This window comes from Engraulis encrasicolus, chromosome 6 (genome assembly GCF_034702125.1).
Source record: "Engraulis encrasicolus isolate BLACKSEA-1 chromosome 6, IST_EnEncr_1.0, whole genome shotgun sequence".
NCBI lineage: Eukaryota > Metazoa > Chordata > Actinopteri > Clupeiformes > Engraulidae > Engraulis > Engraulis encrasicolus.
The window spans coordinates 43,707,900-43,724,486 of NC_085862.1; the positions used below are offsets into that span (position 1 = coordinate 43,707,900).

General features: G+C 44.3%; 1 protein-coding gene across 1 annotated transcript in view; it reads left to right on the plus strand.

Moving 5' to 3' along the window:
* Positions 1-16,587, plus strand: part of lrrc7 (leucine rich repeat containing 7) — a 124,321-nt gene that overhangs the window by 85,155 nt on the left and 22,579 nt on the right. The window contains exons 9-18 of the mRNA XM_063201711.1: positions 42-186; positions 1,552-1,624; positions 2,984-3,001; positions 6,064-6,193; positions 8,411-8,526; positions 10,214-10,283; positions 10,796-10,895; positions 11,626-11,750; positions 13,284-13,475; positions 14,189-14,311. Of these exons, the coding sequence (XP_063057781.1) occupies positions 42-186; positions 1,552-1,624; positions 2,984-3,001; positions 6,064-6,193; positions 8,411-8,526; positions 10,214-10,283; positions 10,796-10,895; positions 11,626-11,750; positions 13,284-13,475; positions 14,189-14,311 (1,092 nt within the window). The remainder of the gene's footprint in view (positions 1-41; positions 187-1,551; positions 1,625-2,983; positions 3,002-6,063; positions 6,194-8,410; positions 8,527-10,213; positions 10,284-10,795; positions 10,896-11,625; positions 11,751-13,283; positions 13,476-14,188; positions 14,312-16,587) is intronic.

The following is a 16,587-nucleotide window of genomic DNA, read 5'->3' on the forward strand; positions in this document are numbered from 1 at the left end:
CTCTACTCTACTCTACTGTACTCTACTCTACTCTCCTCTAGTCTATAGGGAAGTTGCGGCAGCTCAGGTACCTGGACTTGGCCAAGAACAGGATTGAGGCCCTGGATGCCGACATCTCAGGATGCGAGTCCTTAGAGGACCTCCTGCTCTCCTCCAACATGCTGCAGCAGCTGCCCGACACCATAGGTACACTACACTACACATGCACGGCAGATACACTACATACGTACAGAGGGGATGTGTGTGTGTGTGTGTGTGTGTGTGTGTGTGTGTGTGTGTGTGTGTGTGTGTGTGTGTGTGTGTGTGTGTGTGTGTGTGTGTGTGTGTGTGTGTGTGTGTGTGTGTGTGTGTGTGTCTGTGTGTGTGTGTGCGTGTGTGTGTGTGTGTGTGTGTGTGTGTGTGTGTGTGTGTGTGTGTGATTTTGTGATTGTGTGTGTGTGCATGTATGTGTATGCACACGTGTGTATTTGTGTTTGTGTTTGTGTCTGTGCGAGTGTGTAGGTTTATATCAGTGTCTGTGTGTGCTTTTGTGGGTGTGCATTTGTGTATGTGTGTGTGTGTGTGTGTGTGTGTGGGGTGGGTATATGCTCTGTACAGTGTACAGTGTAGAGTGCGGTGTTGTGTGCGTGCTGCGTGTGTGTTCTTGCTGAGCGTGTCTGGTCCCTCAGCCCCTGCTCACATTACGCTGCGGTCACCGCTGCTGAGGTGTTGTTTAGATGAACCCTACACTCCGCACTGGACATGTCCCCTGTGTTACAGTAGGCACCTCAGCAACTCTCAGTACACAGCAGTCTCACTGTACACACAGACTTCCACTGTCACAGTGAATTAATTAACCAACATGATTATTAATACACAGTACTGTCTGGTGACGAGTATATGCTGTATTATGTTACATTGTTAACCATGTGGTACTATGGAGTCCATGGGGAAAATAGAGTATAGTTAGTACTTTTCAAAGCAAGATGTCTTAAAAAATGGCACTTACTAATGAAGTTGAATTTAATGAATGAACATTTTATCCGTTGGTTTACTAATGCAAGTGCACTGTGTGTGTCTTTGGTTAGGGTATTGTAACTGATCACTTTAAAAGTGTGGTCTAGACTTTGCATCTTATTGAAGAAAAGTCAGCTTAACAGTATGTTCTAACTAGTGACACTGTGGTTTGCAATTAAATACTACACAATATATGGGGGGTGGGGGGGAGACTTTGGTCAAACTCCCTGTTTCTGTCATGCACAAGATTTTATGTGAAGAATGTGTTTGCATTCATTGTGATGACAATGTGGCTGTACAATTCAGGTATATATACATGACACAGCAAATGCTAAAATTTGACAGACACTGCAGCTTGGACAAACAGTAGGGTGTCTGATGCAAGGTTATCAAATCCTTTCGGTTTGGACACATTTTCACGTTGTCAAGACTCAAAATGTTTGTGTATTTCAGAAGGTTGTGTGTGTGTGTGGTGGGGCTGAGCGATTGTGTCTTTCAGCATATGCCAAATTATCCAGGTTGTTCTTGTCACGGCGATGTCTTTCACTGTCACAGGAATGTTGAAAAAGCTGACGACGCTAAAAGTAGATGACAACCAGCTTACCTCACTGCCTACCAACATTGGAAGGTGAGCAGAGACATATGTCCTTTTGTACTCCCCAAAGCAAAACTGTTTCAAACACCCTTTTAGCAAGCTCATTTTTTTGCCACACAGCCCCCCCAAATACACACACATACACACACACACACATGCGCTTGCACGCATGCATGCATGCACGCAAGCACGCAAGCACACACACACACACACACACACACACAGACAAGCATACAGACACAAACACATGCATGCACACGCACGCACGCACACACACACACACACACACACACACACACACACACACACACACACACACACACACACACACAGCTAGGTGCTGAGTTGAGGTGATAAGTGCTGAAGTTTTAGTTGCAGCGATGCTTGCACGCATAGACGCACACATACATGCACACAAGCACACACACACACACACACACACACACACACACACACACACACACACACACACACACACACACACACACACACACACACACACACACACACACACACACACACACACACACACACACACACACACAGCTAGGTGCTGAGCTGAGGTGATTGGTGCTGAAGTTTTAGTTGCAGCGATGGAATACTCTCAGGGCTGCTTTGCCTTCATTCCAAAAGCAACATCTCTCTGGTGTGTGTGTGTGTGTGTGTGTGTGTGTGTGTGTGTGTGTGTGTGTGTGTGTGTGTGTGTGTGTGTGTGTGTGTGTGTGTGTGTGTGTGTGTGTGTGTGTGTGTGTGTGTGTGTGTGTGTGTGCGTATGTGTGCGTATGTGTGCGTGTGTGTGAATACATGTGTGCATGTGTCTGACACCTCTTAGCTGCCTGCTTTTCTCACCTTGTGTGGGAAAATGCTGATTGGCTATGGCGTCGGTTGCACCAGCAGAAGCGAGAAAAAGTACTTTGTCACCTTTCTTCGTGCTGTTAATAAATATTCATTTTACTTTCCCTCACTCAGCAGAACAAAACGACACCAAGTAGGCTGCAGTTTTGAACACAGCAGTTGATTTTGAGTTCATGTTCATGTTTTATTGAGCAAGTCCAAATGTGGCTTCCATTCACAGTTCACCGAGTATTGTTAACCGCCCATGTCTAAGTGGATTATAATATGTGAGGCCACCTGACTTGGACACTACATGCAGCTGATATGGAATCTAGCCTGTCAATCAAAACCAGTTGCCGTAGTGATAGCGAAGCTGCCATAACGTCCACTCATCTCCATGGCAACACGTCACTCCCACCCCCCCCCCCCCCCCATAACATGCCTGTGATTCTGTGCACCTTCTCTCTGAATTTCTTGGTTTGTCATTGGTCAATTTTTTGTTTTGTTTTCTTTTGTGTTATGTCGTCCACACATGCGTCTAAAATGACCCCCTCTTAGTGGACGCCCAAAAGTAGGGTAAGTAGCCTCCTCTAAACAGTCCCGTTATTCTCTACTTACCCCATGTCCTCTTTGACCACAGCGTGTTTATTCAAGCGATTCACCTTTTGCTGGCTGCACAGCGCAAAAAATGCATTGTTAATTCAACACTCAGAGAGAGACAAAATACACTCTCGAAGGTGTTAAATCGACTCTAAGTGTTGAAGCTACATGGCTTTTTTTGCTGTCTGTTGTCTCCAGAGAGAGACCATACGCTCAGGTTAACATGACAACGAGTGCTGTGTGCATATGGAAGACCAGCTGGATGTCCTTATTCAGGACAAATGTTACACTAATGACCCTACTGCATGGATGAGAGAAATATACATGCATTTTCTATATATCTCTCACTCACAGTAGCGATGTATGCAATTGAAAACACAGATATTTGGAAAATATATTCCAATAACTGATTTGGTATAGATTTGGTATAGATGAAGCGCTTGACTCAATGAACCCTGTGGTCAGACTGACTATATACGTTTGATAAACTTTTAAGATGTTATTACTGCCGTTATTGAAGCCATAAAGTAAGTATGAAGGCTCATAATCTTGGTATTAACTTTCTTTTAAGAAAAACTCTGTCTGTAACACATTTGTATGGATGTGATCTCCAGTTATATCTTTCTAAAATATATCTCACTAACACATGTAACACCATACCACTGCCATTCCTCCTCACCACTTTCACCATATTCACTTATTCATAGTTCTTCATTTTTTGATTCTATATACACATATGCATGGAATAGGAACATCTTTTATACACCATAGTCTTTTCCCTGAAAGTCTATCTCTGTAGTCTCTGCTATCATATCATTTGTACACATAAATGATTCAATTTCTATGGCCCTTTCTGTATTGTCTGCACAGTGCCATTAATTTCCACTGAGAAATACAATGATAATCAGTGCAAATAGGCATCTGGAAAAGTACACTAAAATCAGTTCTTGTGGTTAATAGTAAGTGTAATTGAACTGCTGCTACCGCTACCGATGCTAATAGTGCTATTACTTTTACTACCACAACTATTACTAGCCTACTACTACTGCTACTGCTTCTTTCACTACTAGTAGTTCTACTTCTACTATGTACTACCACTGATTTTGCAATTACAGTGGTGCTCATATGTTTACATACCCCAGCAGAATATACACTTTCTTGGCGATTTCTCACAAAATATGAAGAATTACACAAAACCTTTTTTTTCACTCATTGCTAGTGACTGGCGTAAGACATTTATTAGCAATCTTCTGTGTTTACTCTTTCAAAAGCATGATCACACCCCAAACTACCCAAATGGCCCTGTTCAAAAGTTTACATACCCTAGTTTCTGATGCTGAATATGGCCCTGTTTAACATCAGGGACCGCTCTAAATTGTTTGTGGTAGTTGTGGATAAGGCTCTTGACTTTCTCAGATGACAAAACAGCACATTCGTCCTGGCAGAATGGTTGTTTCCTATACTGTCTTTGAGTGTCTTGCTGGAACCTCACATTTGAGGTTTCCCCTGAGTGGCTCAATGGTGTTGAGAACAGGAGAGTGAGATGGTCGCTCAAAATCTTCATTTTATTCTTTCTGAAGCTAATGACGGGTTGATTTGACTTTCTGTGTCCAACTATTGTCATGTTGGCATGTCCAAACAATGGACCATGTGCAGTTTCAAGGCTGATGAGTGTTGAGTTTCCTCCCGTATTTCTCACAGGACAATGTATTCATCATTCTGTGAGTATGGACCAAAAGTATAGCGCATTTGTAACTCAAATGTCCCCATGACATCAGTGGTCCATGACCATGTTTCACAGAAGGGATGGTGTAACTTTCATCATAGGCTCCGTTGACTGTTCTCCAAATGGTAGTATTAATAGTGGTTGAAAAAAGTTCCATATTGATCTAATTTTCCAAATGACTTTGTCACAGGCATTCTGATGCTTCTCACTATGCAATTTGGTGCATCATATGCGAAATAACATGTTTGCATTTTTGTAGTAATGGCTTTCTCGTGGCAACCCCCAACAGCCCATCTTTCCTCAAGTGCCTCTTTACTGTACAGTTTACAACATTTTTTCATGTTGTCCTATATTTCACCTGAAGTTATTTTTTGGTTGTCCTATGCCTCCTGATCAATTTCCCTTGTAATGATGGATGAAATTGTATTTGATCTACTTGCCTAATGGCTTGATTAAAACCAAACCCCTCATATTGCACTTCTGAATTGAAAGTCCAACAGTGCCAACATGACAATATTTCTACACAGAAAGCCAAATCAACCCGTCATTAGTTTCAGAGAGAATAAAATTAAGTGTTTGAGTGACCATCTCACTCTCCTGATCTCAACATCATTGAACCACTCAGGGGAAACCTCAGATGTGAGGTTCCAGCAAGACACCCAAAGATAATATTGGAGACAACCATTCTGCCAGGAATAATGTGCTGTTTTGTCATCTGAGCAAGTTAAGAGCCTTATCCACAACTACCACAAACAATTTAGAGCGGTCCCTGATATTAAACAGGGCCATATTCAGCATCAGAAACTAGGGTATGTAAACTTTTGAACAGGGTCATTTGGGTAGTTTGGGTTGTGAACATGCTTTTGAAGGAGTAAGCACAGAAAATTGCTAATAAATGTCTCAAGCCAGTCACTGGCAATGAGTGAAAAAAAAGGTTTTGTGTAATCCTTCATATTTTGTGAGAAATCGCCAAGAACGCATATATTCTGCTGGGGTATGTAAACATATGAGCACCACTGTATTTTGTGTGTAGTAAAATGATCAGTGTGATGCTACACATTATTCAACATATTACACTGCAAATACTGTATATTCATCATTTGTAAAATTCAGTACATCTCTGAAATAAGTTCACATCACTTGTATTACACATGTTGAATTGTTTTAAGCAACGTAAGAGTTTCATATAATGTTATGTGGACAGTATGTAGATAGTACTAATAGCCTAAGTGTCTATGTCTATGGCATACTATATACACTGTATATGTTGTATGTGTGCTCCTTATGTGGCTTGTCCTCTGCCCCCCCGTAGCTTGTCCCTCTTAGAGGAGTTTGACATCAGCTGTAACGAACTGGAGTCGCTGCCTCCCACCATAGGCTACCTGGTTAGCCTGCGCACCTTCGCAGCCGACGAGAACTTCCTCTCGGAGCTGCCCAGGGAGGTGAGGAACCCGCCTGCTGCCGCATGCAAGTGATGTACTGTATGCAAGGTTGGCCTGTACTGTATGCAGTAATTGGCAACCTGGATTCAGGTGCTACAATCCAGTGCCACATATTCCAAATTGCCTGGTGGTTTTACCTTTCCAATTCAACCAGCTGATTGCCTAGTTGAACAGGTAAAACCAGGTCATTTGGAATATGTGGCACTGGGTTGTAGCTTCTGAATCCAGGTTACCCATCCCTGACTGTATGTGTGCATGCACTTAACCTATGGGAACTGATGGATATGTAATATTGGTCATTTGGGTTACACTCTCTACCAGTTGTATAACAAAATTCTATAAAATGCATAGCTGTACATGAAGCATGGAATTCATGTTCGTAACAGTCTTGTGATACTGCCAAATAATGGACTCATCTAGCGGTCTGGTTGTAAAGGCGCGTGTGCCACAGACTTGCAGTGCTGCTCTGTGACGGTGCTGCCCTCCTTAGTGCCATAGAGCGTGACTCATTAGGGCTTTGGCAACGGCTCGTGTCCCCTGCTCCTGAATGAGATGCATGATGGGTAGATAGATAGTGGGGATAGTGCCGGAGCCAGCCGGACATCCTGCCAGCCAAGCTGCCAGTCAGCCATCCGAGCACATGCGGGCCGTGGACTGATGTCTGTGCCCACCATGACCATGTGACCGCCATGCCACCTCACTCGATCCTTCTCCCCTCGTTTTTGGTCATTTGTTTCCTTCTGACTTTCTTTGTCTCTCATTTTCGCTCCCTCCTGTGTTCTTTCCCTCCATCTTGCTCTATATCTGCTCTCTCTCTCTCTCTCTCTCTCTCTCTCTCTCTCTCTCTCTCTCTCTCTCTCTCTCTCTCTCTCTCTCTCTCTCTCTCTCTCTCTCTCTCTCTCTCTCTCTCTGAGCATCATCACCATTCTAAACAGTCCAGCCTGTCGGGCTCAGGAAGCTGGCTACTGCCCAGCCTATCCTATGCAGTCTCTTCTCTCCTTCTCTTCTTTCCCTCCTCTTCTCTATCCACTCCTCTCCACTTCCCCCTCCTATCGTCTCCCATCTCACTCTGTCACCTCCTACCCAGCACTCCTCTCCTACACACTCCCCTTCTCTCTTCCATCCTTCTCTGCTCTCCTCTATCCCCCTCTTGTCTCCTTTATCCTCCTCTCCTCTCATATCCTCTCCTCTCTCCTCTCCTCTCCTCTCCTCTCCTCTCCTCTCCTGTCCTCTCCTCTCCTCCTCCTCCTCCTCCATCTCCTCCTCCTTCTCCTCCTCCTCCTCCTCTCCTCCTCTCCTCTCCTGGTTGGCAGTGGCCGGCTGGCTGTCATGGCTCTTCTCAGGGCCAGGCATTGGCTGCGGGGGCAGGAAGGACACCTCTGTTTGTGGCCTGATTGGCTGAGCCTCAACCCCCAGTGTCGGCTGTCCTCTCCTTTCCCCTTGAAAATAGGGGGCTGATGGGGGATCTGGTGCTCCAAGCCCCATAACTCAGCTCCTGAGCCTGGGCTTCAGGACAAGAGCGTGCTGGGAAAGGGGTGGGGTGGGCTGGGGTGGGGAATGGAGAAGGGGTGCATTATTTTTTTTTTTTAATGTGCCGTGGCAGTGAAATATGATGTGGTGTCCTCTCTTTTCATTGGTTGATGGATCGCTCATTGCTTTGTGGTGTTTTGTTTGGCCAGGAAAGAGCACAGTGCCATCCAGCGTGTGTGTGTGTGTGTGTGTGTGTGTGTGTGTGTGTGTGTGTGTGTGTGTGTGTGTGTGTGTGTGTGTGTGTGTGTGTGTGTGTGTGTGTGTGTGTGTGTGTGTGTGTGTGTGTGTGTGTGTGTGTGTGTGTGTGTGTACATGCCTTCCTGTGTGATAGCAGATGGTCTTCACCACTGATCACTTTAGCATATATCTGTAATGGTCTGCCAGTGTGTGTGTGTGTGTGTGTGTGTGTGTGTGTGTGTGTGAGAGAGAGAGAGATATGGAGAGAGAGAGAGAGAGAGAGAGAGAGAGAGATGGAGAGAGAGCGAGAGAGAGAGAGGGGGGGGGAAGCTTGTGTTCGCACTTGCATGTGTTTGGGCATATGTGCGCACATGCATGTGATTGGTGTGTGTGTGTATGTTTGTGTGTGTGTGTGTATGCCCATAGAGTATATGCATGCGTGTGTTTTTTGTATGCTGTTTTCACATTATTTATATCATGTCCCCTCTCTCTCACTCTCTCATGTCGCAGATTGGCAACTGCAGGAATGTAACAGTCATGTCCTTGCGCTCCAATAAGTTGGAGTTTCTGCCTGATGAGATCGGTCAGATGACGAAGCTCCGCGTTCTCAACCTGAGCGACAATAGGTACAGGCACCTGATGCTAACCTCCCTCCCTCTGGGCTCATTTGCTCTGGTCTGACACAGCATAACGCCCCACCAATTTCACCACACAAGCAGCATTATAGACCTGTCCCATTATAGATTCTGTCACGCAACGCAGGAGCCACATCTGTTGTCATTCTCTGGATCGCGTTGTCATAGTAATCCTCACGCCAATTCACACTTTTGATGACTCATGACCTTGGGTGACTCATGTGACATTTTGAGTACACGTCAATATCGCTCCTCTAGTCGTTTCCTGCGTCCTCTGGCCTTGTGCCTCTGTGTCGCCCCCTCTCCTCCCGTGGAGGAATCAAAGAAGGAGTGCAGGGAGGATGGAGGAATCAGGCCAGAAAGCAAAAAAAACATCCTCTCACCTTTTTGTGTATTGACACATCCTCGATGAGGTGGTGCCTGGAGGCACGGGGCCAGAAGAGGAAGGATGAAGGAAGCAACTAGAAGAAGGTTTTGGGCGAGTTCACAGTTTATAGTATTTCTCGGCTGAAATGTGCCTCATTTTGCAACCATGTTGCTACGTCTCAAGCATCTGAAACATTACTTGGCCATTGTAGTGTAGTGACTTGGGAGCGTAAGTCTACACCACTACCTCTAGAGGTGCACAGACACAGTCTGGCTCCCATCATAATAACCAGCCGGAACTGGATTAAACGCTTTAGAAGAAAGTTGAAATATCTTCAAGCTAAAAGCCAAAAGTTAGCTTCTTTGGCTTCCATGATGGATGAATCAGAACCTTAACCTTGTGGAATCATACCTCTAGTTTCTCCATGTGTTGTATTGCATTCCATTCCAGTCTGTAAAAAAAGTCTTTATATGGCCGAGCCAAGGCATTAAAAGCCTTTAAAGATTTCCTATATGAGAGCATCTTTGATTTTTTTCTTGGTGTTTTATAATTACCGACTGTGTTTGGGAGGCTGTCTGCAGAGGATGTTAAATCTTCTTAAGTGTACCTTTTCATAGATAACTCTCTACGTGGGTGCCATCCAGGCCAATGTTATTGTATATTTATTTATTCATTTATTATATCTTTTATTTTTTCTCCTGATGGTTGCATTAAGGGGACCCAACAGCGCGGCATTAGCGAGCGCTTCCTCATTGCCCGCGGCTAATTAAGGAGGCTTTTTTATGGGATGTTTAGATGCTCCGCCTGTGATTAACCGCTGCCGAGGTAATTAAACCTCGGCGGCGCCGTCACTTAACATGGCTGCCATTAAGCAAGACGGGCCGCACGCTCGCGCCACTCAGTGCCCAGAGCACTTCTTCTGACAGAGGGGGAAATGACCAGAGGCACCGTCGCCCGAACCTTGCAATACAGTGCTTACACAGAACCACCCACCCACCTTCGTAGCTTGTTAGCATCCTCCATTGAGACATCGGTGCATTACTTTTTTCCCTGATGGATTAATGTTTGTGTTTTGTAGCCAGGGTCTTTTGAGGCTATTATTGGCTATTACTGCTGTGATTGGTGGAGTTGGATAATAACGTCTGGGCTGAGTAGTGTGTGTGGGAGGGGTGCCTAACAGGAATTATCAGCTTTTAGGGAAGGGCCGTCTGCAGTGCTGTTGGGTTGTTTGTTTATGAGTGAGGAAATACAAACAGACTTAAATTGCCTCCTTTTTTGCTCAAACGAGATTTATCTTGTTCCTTTTAACAGGTTGAAAAATCTACCCTTCACCTTCACTAAACTTAAAGATCTTGCTGCACTGTGGCTCTCAGACAATCAGGTATGAAGAAGGAATCACCACAACACTTTGTTGCATTATGATTACTTTCACTGTTTTAGCTTGTGTCTAACATAGTAATATACAGTACAATGGTTTGAAAAATGTTATGGCCATGGTGCAACTTGTTGGTGGGATAGTCCCATCCTTAAAATCAAAATATCCTCCTTTATTGTCTCTTTTCACCAAATTGCAAAGTGATGATATCCAGACTAGAATGACTTGGAGATTTTCAATTATGATTTCACAAGCTGGGAGATATACTAAGAAGCTGGTTAAGTAGTAAACCAGGTTAATAATAATGATAAGTTAACCTTGTGGTAGAGGTCAATCATGTACTGTAATAGAGGACCCTGGAGTCCTCTTTTTCTTAACTAAATAATGACAGCAGGTATATCTCCTAACAGCTTTACCACTTCCTTTAAGTCTGCTTCATCACTTAACCATGTTCTTAGTATACCACCTGCACTAGTTGAAGTTTTGACCTCTGTTGACCTGTTGTCTGTGACCTGCAGTCGAAGGCCCTGATCCCACTTCAGACGGAGGCCCACCCGGAGACCAAGCAGAGAGTCCTCACCAACTACATGTTCCCCCAGCAGCCGCGACATGAAGAGGGTACAGTACATCATGGCCTCAGACTATTGTCTTTATTTACTTCTAATGGCTGGATACACTGTAAACATTGCTAGGTAGATGTAAAAAGTAAGTTGCCCTGCTGCCATAAGTTTGTAAGTTAACTCAACTTGAGAAAGCCTCGAATTGAGTTATGTCTCGAGTTAACTTACAAACTTTAGGCAGCAGGGGCACTTACTTTTTACGTTTAACTGGCTTGTAATGTTTTACAGTGCAGGAGATGAATAGTGTGTGTATTCAGGCGTGTGTTTTGTGTGTGTGTGTGTTAGCGTCTGTTGCTGTCCCATACAAAATGATGCGTCACCAGCCAGTTTTAAGGACTGTGACGAATACCCTATCATAAAGTCACTTTGGGTAAAAGTGTCAGCTAAGTTTTATGTAACGTACTGTCATTTTACCTGGAAAACCTTGACATTTGTCTGTTGTAATCTGTCTTTTCATTGTTTCTCGTGTCACAGGCATTAATTGACCTACAGTACTTACACCAACTGTGTGTGTGTGTCTGTGTCTGTGTCTGTGTCTGTGTCTGTGTCTGTGTTTGTCCACGTCTGTGTGTGCATGTGCGTGCGTGCCTGTGTGCATGCCTGTGTGTGCATGTGTGTGCGTGCGTGCATGTGTGTGTGCGTGCATGTTTGTGTGTGTGTGTGTGTGTGTGTGTGTGTGTGTGTGTGTGTGTGTGTGTGTGTGTGTGTGAACGTGGCAACCCCCCCAGACTACCAGTCGGACAGCGACAGCTTCAACCCCACGCTGTGGGAGGAGCAGCGGCAGCAGCGCATGACCGTGGCCTTCGAGTTCGAGGAGAAGAAGGAAGAGGAGGACAATTCAGGAAAAGTGAAGGTTTCCCAGCCTCTCTATAGGATCAGCTGTTTAGCAGCAGCATGCCGAATGCAGTGAACCTCCTAAGCCTAGTAGATGGTATCACTTTAGAAGGGATGCATAAAAAGCATTATGAAGACTTGGTAAATAATTAACTAATGATGAACAAAACATTAACAAATGATTGTATAGGAGTGTGAAATGTTACATTAATGTTATATATTTATCAAACATTTACTAATGGGTAAATAAATAAAAGTACTCTAAAACCTTGAACACTTTATTTGTAGATATTTAAGATATAACGTTATTTGTAGATTGTGGATATATTAATAAAACTTAATTAATGATAAAAACATCTGTTAATGTTTTGTTCATCATTATTTAATTATTTACTAAGCCTTTATAATGCTTTTTATGCATCCCTTATTATTAAGTGTTACCACCTAGATTAACACACATATTTTTTGCCTGATGATTTGGTCTAGCATCGCACCATAGAGAAAAAAATCATAGCTGGGCTGTGAAATCTGTCCTCTAATCATTTCACTATATCTGAGGGGTATTTTTTTCAGTTTGAATCTGTGCAGCAAGTGATTGGGGCCAGCATAGCATGCAAACAGCATGGCTGTGTTAACCTATTATGTGTAGTTAAGCAGTTTGAATTGGTTCGAACACCAAGCGTTGGTTGCATCATTTTGCTAATAGTGCGATGCCAGACATACTTGTCGTGTTATAGTCCGTGCTTGCCAGTCAATAAAAGTGACGGTTTACCCAGTTTGCCCTTAAGATTAAGCTGTTGATGAGAAATTTATGCACAGCCATTTACTTGAGTCGTTTACCCAAGTGTAGCATTGCCCACACAGCAATCAAGCGCCTCTCCTCTAATAGTGAGAATATGCCAGCGCTAGGCAGCTAGTCCTCATGAGTGAATGCACATTTTGCACATCAGAAATGTTTTCTAAACTCTGCATCATTTGAATAAATCCATTTGAGTGAACAGTAATGTCCATGGCATATGTGTGTATATGAGTGCATAAATGGGTTGTGCGGCGTGTGCAGTATAGTCCTGTAAGTGGAGCATGATTCATAGAGCGTGGCAGCACTCGTGGGAGCAGTGTACAGAATACATGTTGTTTCTCTTTCTATTTTTAGGCCAACGCAGCGCCCGTGGACATTTTGGCTGAACTATTCTTGGCCACATGCATATTGAGAAAAATATTCCTATGCATTGTGGTTGAATCTATTTTCATTGTGTGTGTATGTGCGTGTGTGTGTATATGTATATGTGTGTATGTGTATGTCTGTTTGCTTCTGTGCGTGCATGTGTGTCTTCTTGTGTGTTTCTGTGTGTGTGTGTGTGTGTGTGTGTGTGTGTGTGTGTGTGTGTGTGTGTGTGTGTGTGTGTGTGTGTGTGTGTGTGTGTGTGTGTGTGTGTGTGTGTGTGTGTGTGTGTGTGTGTCTTTCTGTTTGTGTGTGTGTGTGCGTGTGCCTGTATATACGTGTTTGTATTCTTGTATGTTTCTATGTATGTGTCTACGTGTGCTTGTTCAGGTGGAGATCAACCTGAAGCGCTACCCGACGCCCTACCCAGAGGACTTGAAGAACATGGTGAAGTCGGTGCAGAGCCTGGTGGGCAAGACGCCACACCACCCGCTAGCAACAGACAAGTGCTCCTCAGGGACCAACATGGAGCACCACAACGCAGACAAATACGACCCTCCGTGGCCCATGCCGCCCAAAGAGGTACGACACCCAAAGGGCGTACTGTACAGCACAGGGGTCGGTCACACACCCTCTCGGACACAGACACTTTTCCACGCTTTATCGCTTGCTTTAGCACTTCCACCAGCAAGTCCCCTGTGAATTTGGAAGCAGACATGACCGTTCAAGTGAAAGTAACATAGCAGACCATCTACCACGAGAGCAGAGAATGATTACAGTGAGGCTTTTTTCCAGTCTTGGGTCTGTATGTACTGTACATACACCACATACAGCCCAGGACAGTAATACCAGAGAGAATTCTCTTAGAATCTCTGGTAATACTGCCTCTGAGGTGGATATTTTGTCTCAGTCAAAACTAAAGTTACTCAGGAGTTCTTAGGAGAGTGTGTAGAGCCTACCCTCACCTCTTGAGACTGATATTTTTTATCAATGAGATTTGGTTTACTCTCAAACTTTTCACTTATAGTTAATTTGCCATCCTACAGCAGCATTGCCAATTTCCAAACAGTCCACATCCCATTGCAGAACGATGCAGTGTCCGTTTCAGACCTTTGAAATGATGCCAAACACATTGAACTTTGTTTTGTTTCACTTTTTTCCACAGTCATTTTCATTGCCAAAGGCTGATATCTTCTTCATCATCATCATATAGCTTTATAGGTCATTAATAAATAAGTTTATATATTATTAATATACACCTCTGTGAAATGCTGTGGGCTTGTCTCCTATGGCAGGTTACAGATAGAGAGGTGAAAGAGTTCCAGCAGGCTCAGATGGCTGATCAGAGCGGCATGATGAACTCGGCCATCGATATCCCAAAGCGTAAAGACAAGGAGGACCTTACGGAGAGCTCGGAAGTAAGCCCAGACCCTTTCCTTGTCCTGTCCTGTCTTGACGTCTGTGCAGGAGGAGAAGGGAGGAGAGGAGAGGAGAGGAGAGGAGGAGACTCCCTGGTGTAATGGTCCACAGAGCTGAATAATGTTATGGTTTAATAGGAATGTTGGAAGACGAGCCAATAGAAAAGGACTAAAAAGGAGTCTTGAACTTATTTTTATTCATGACTATTCGACCTCTTTTGAGTCCTTTCAGTATGTATGTTGTGCTCTTTATGCTAATGGATCAGTAACGTGTGGATTTACAGTAGAGAGGACCATTAAAGCCATGAAATTCAGCCCAGACGAACTAGACCCAAAATATATCAGCAGTCCCTTACTTTTACTCTGAAGGCAATGTAATGTAACCTGCTAGGAGTGCTGCATAGGTTTGTTGGTTGAAGTGGACCAGAGAGGGCTTTAATGTTTAATGGGAATGTTACAGGTATTCTGTGTTAGAAATATGAAAACGTTTTTAGCTTGCTAGCTTGTATTTTCCCTCTTGTCTTTGAATGAGATGAGGACAAGTAAAGTTGTGTTTCCGATTTCATTGCAGTAACACATTTGGCCAAAATTCTATATACTGCGCCTTAATGCCCATGTTCTGTACACAGTTTAAAATCAGGGACATGTGGTTGAAGTGGTGTCACTGTAGCCTCTCATACCCTGATATTTTCTTGAAGACAGTATCATATCTGTCCTCTTAAGTGCTGTGGGCTTCCTTGCTTAAATTGGAGTAGCCGGGTTTGTTTTTGCTTTCCTTCACCGCTCCTCAAGGTTGGAAGAGGTCTTTTAAGGACAGGGCTCTTGACGGAGGACAAACCAGAGAGCAGAGGAGTCGATACCATTTAGAGTCAGTGCTTTTGACCGGCTGCCAGGTAGCGGTTTTAAGAGGGCTGAGATGAAAAATTAAACACCATCTTTTAACCACCCCTCTGGAGCGTAGAGGTGTAGTTTTCAAAAGGTTAGCGTACTGAAGAGCAGGGCTTTGGGGGACGTGCGTCCCGCTGAGCACAGGGACACCTTTCATCTCCAGAGACCATGGATACCACCCCATGCCCCCCCCCAACCCCTACCTCACGCTGCTCCTCACCCACCCCCCCAAGCCCACCTCTCCCACCTCCCCTGGCCCTGATAACAGCAGCTGCAGCATTGTTTGTGAACAGACAGGGTAATAAGGGACCCATTAGCACCCTTTGTGTCTGTGAAGCAGCACACGACGGCACAAATCATCAGCACAAATGCTAATGTCCTCGCAGAAAATGTCATCTCTTGGCTCGAGGAGTTTGTGGCTGTTACCAAATGTGGGGGGTGGTGGGGTGATTGAAACTTTCTCTCCCCGTAATAGAGCATCTGCAGTTACCAAATTGGTTCCTCTTCTTATCTTCGGACAGAGTACTAATTATAAGTTATCTTTTTTCCCTCCATTGGGCTCCAAATATAGCCTCCGAAGTGTGAGGTGTTGAGGAAAGGGAGACGTAAAAGGTCAGGAAGAAATGTCAATTTATGCACCAAAGTAGTCTGGAAAGCTCAGCGGCGAAGGGCTCAATGACCAAGTGAGGCCCTCGAAGGTGAGGGTCTGTTGGGTCATTAGCTGGCCCCATCAATGCCAACGCCCAGAGAGAAGCCACATGGGCCATCATTTGGCAGCAGCCAGGAGCATGGCAGAAACGGCTACCGCGTACCAACAATGCCCGCACAAGAACGCAATGAACACACAGGAGGATTTATTCTCACACCGACCATACCAGACTGTGTTAACGGCACTCTACTGACATGAAAACAAGAGAGAGAAAATAAACAGCAACTGCTCCACTTCTGTCTGCAAAAAAAACTATTTGGGAACCGTCATTAAAATATGAATGGATCTTGCAGCTGTATTTTATGATGCATTCCCAATGTGATGCAGCTGATCTCGAGTATATATATTCATCAACAATTTAGCATATTCATACATCTGCTAGAAAGCTCTGTTCGATTTTGAACTTCATACTGCACGAACAGCTTAATGAAACAGTTAATCAATCAATCAATCAGTTGCTCAATCAATCAATCAATCAAGCCATGTGTACTTGCTGTTGCAGATTATGACCCATAAAGTCTGAATCTCATCTTGTGTTGCTCCTCAGCTGATGGGCCTGAAAGAGTTATATTCTTGTGTATTTATGTTTCCCCATTTTTTTCCTTGTGTCCTTACCTTTTCCCTACTGTGCACTGCAGTCCAGACAGTAGTCAGAATGGCTTCTCAAGTTCTCAGCTCA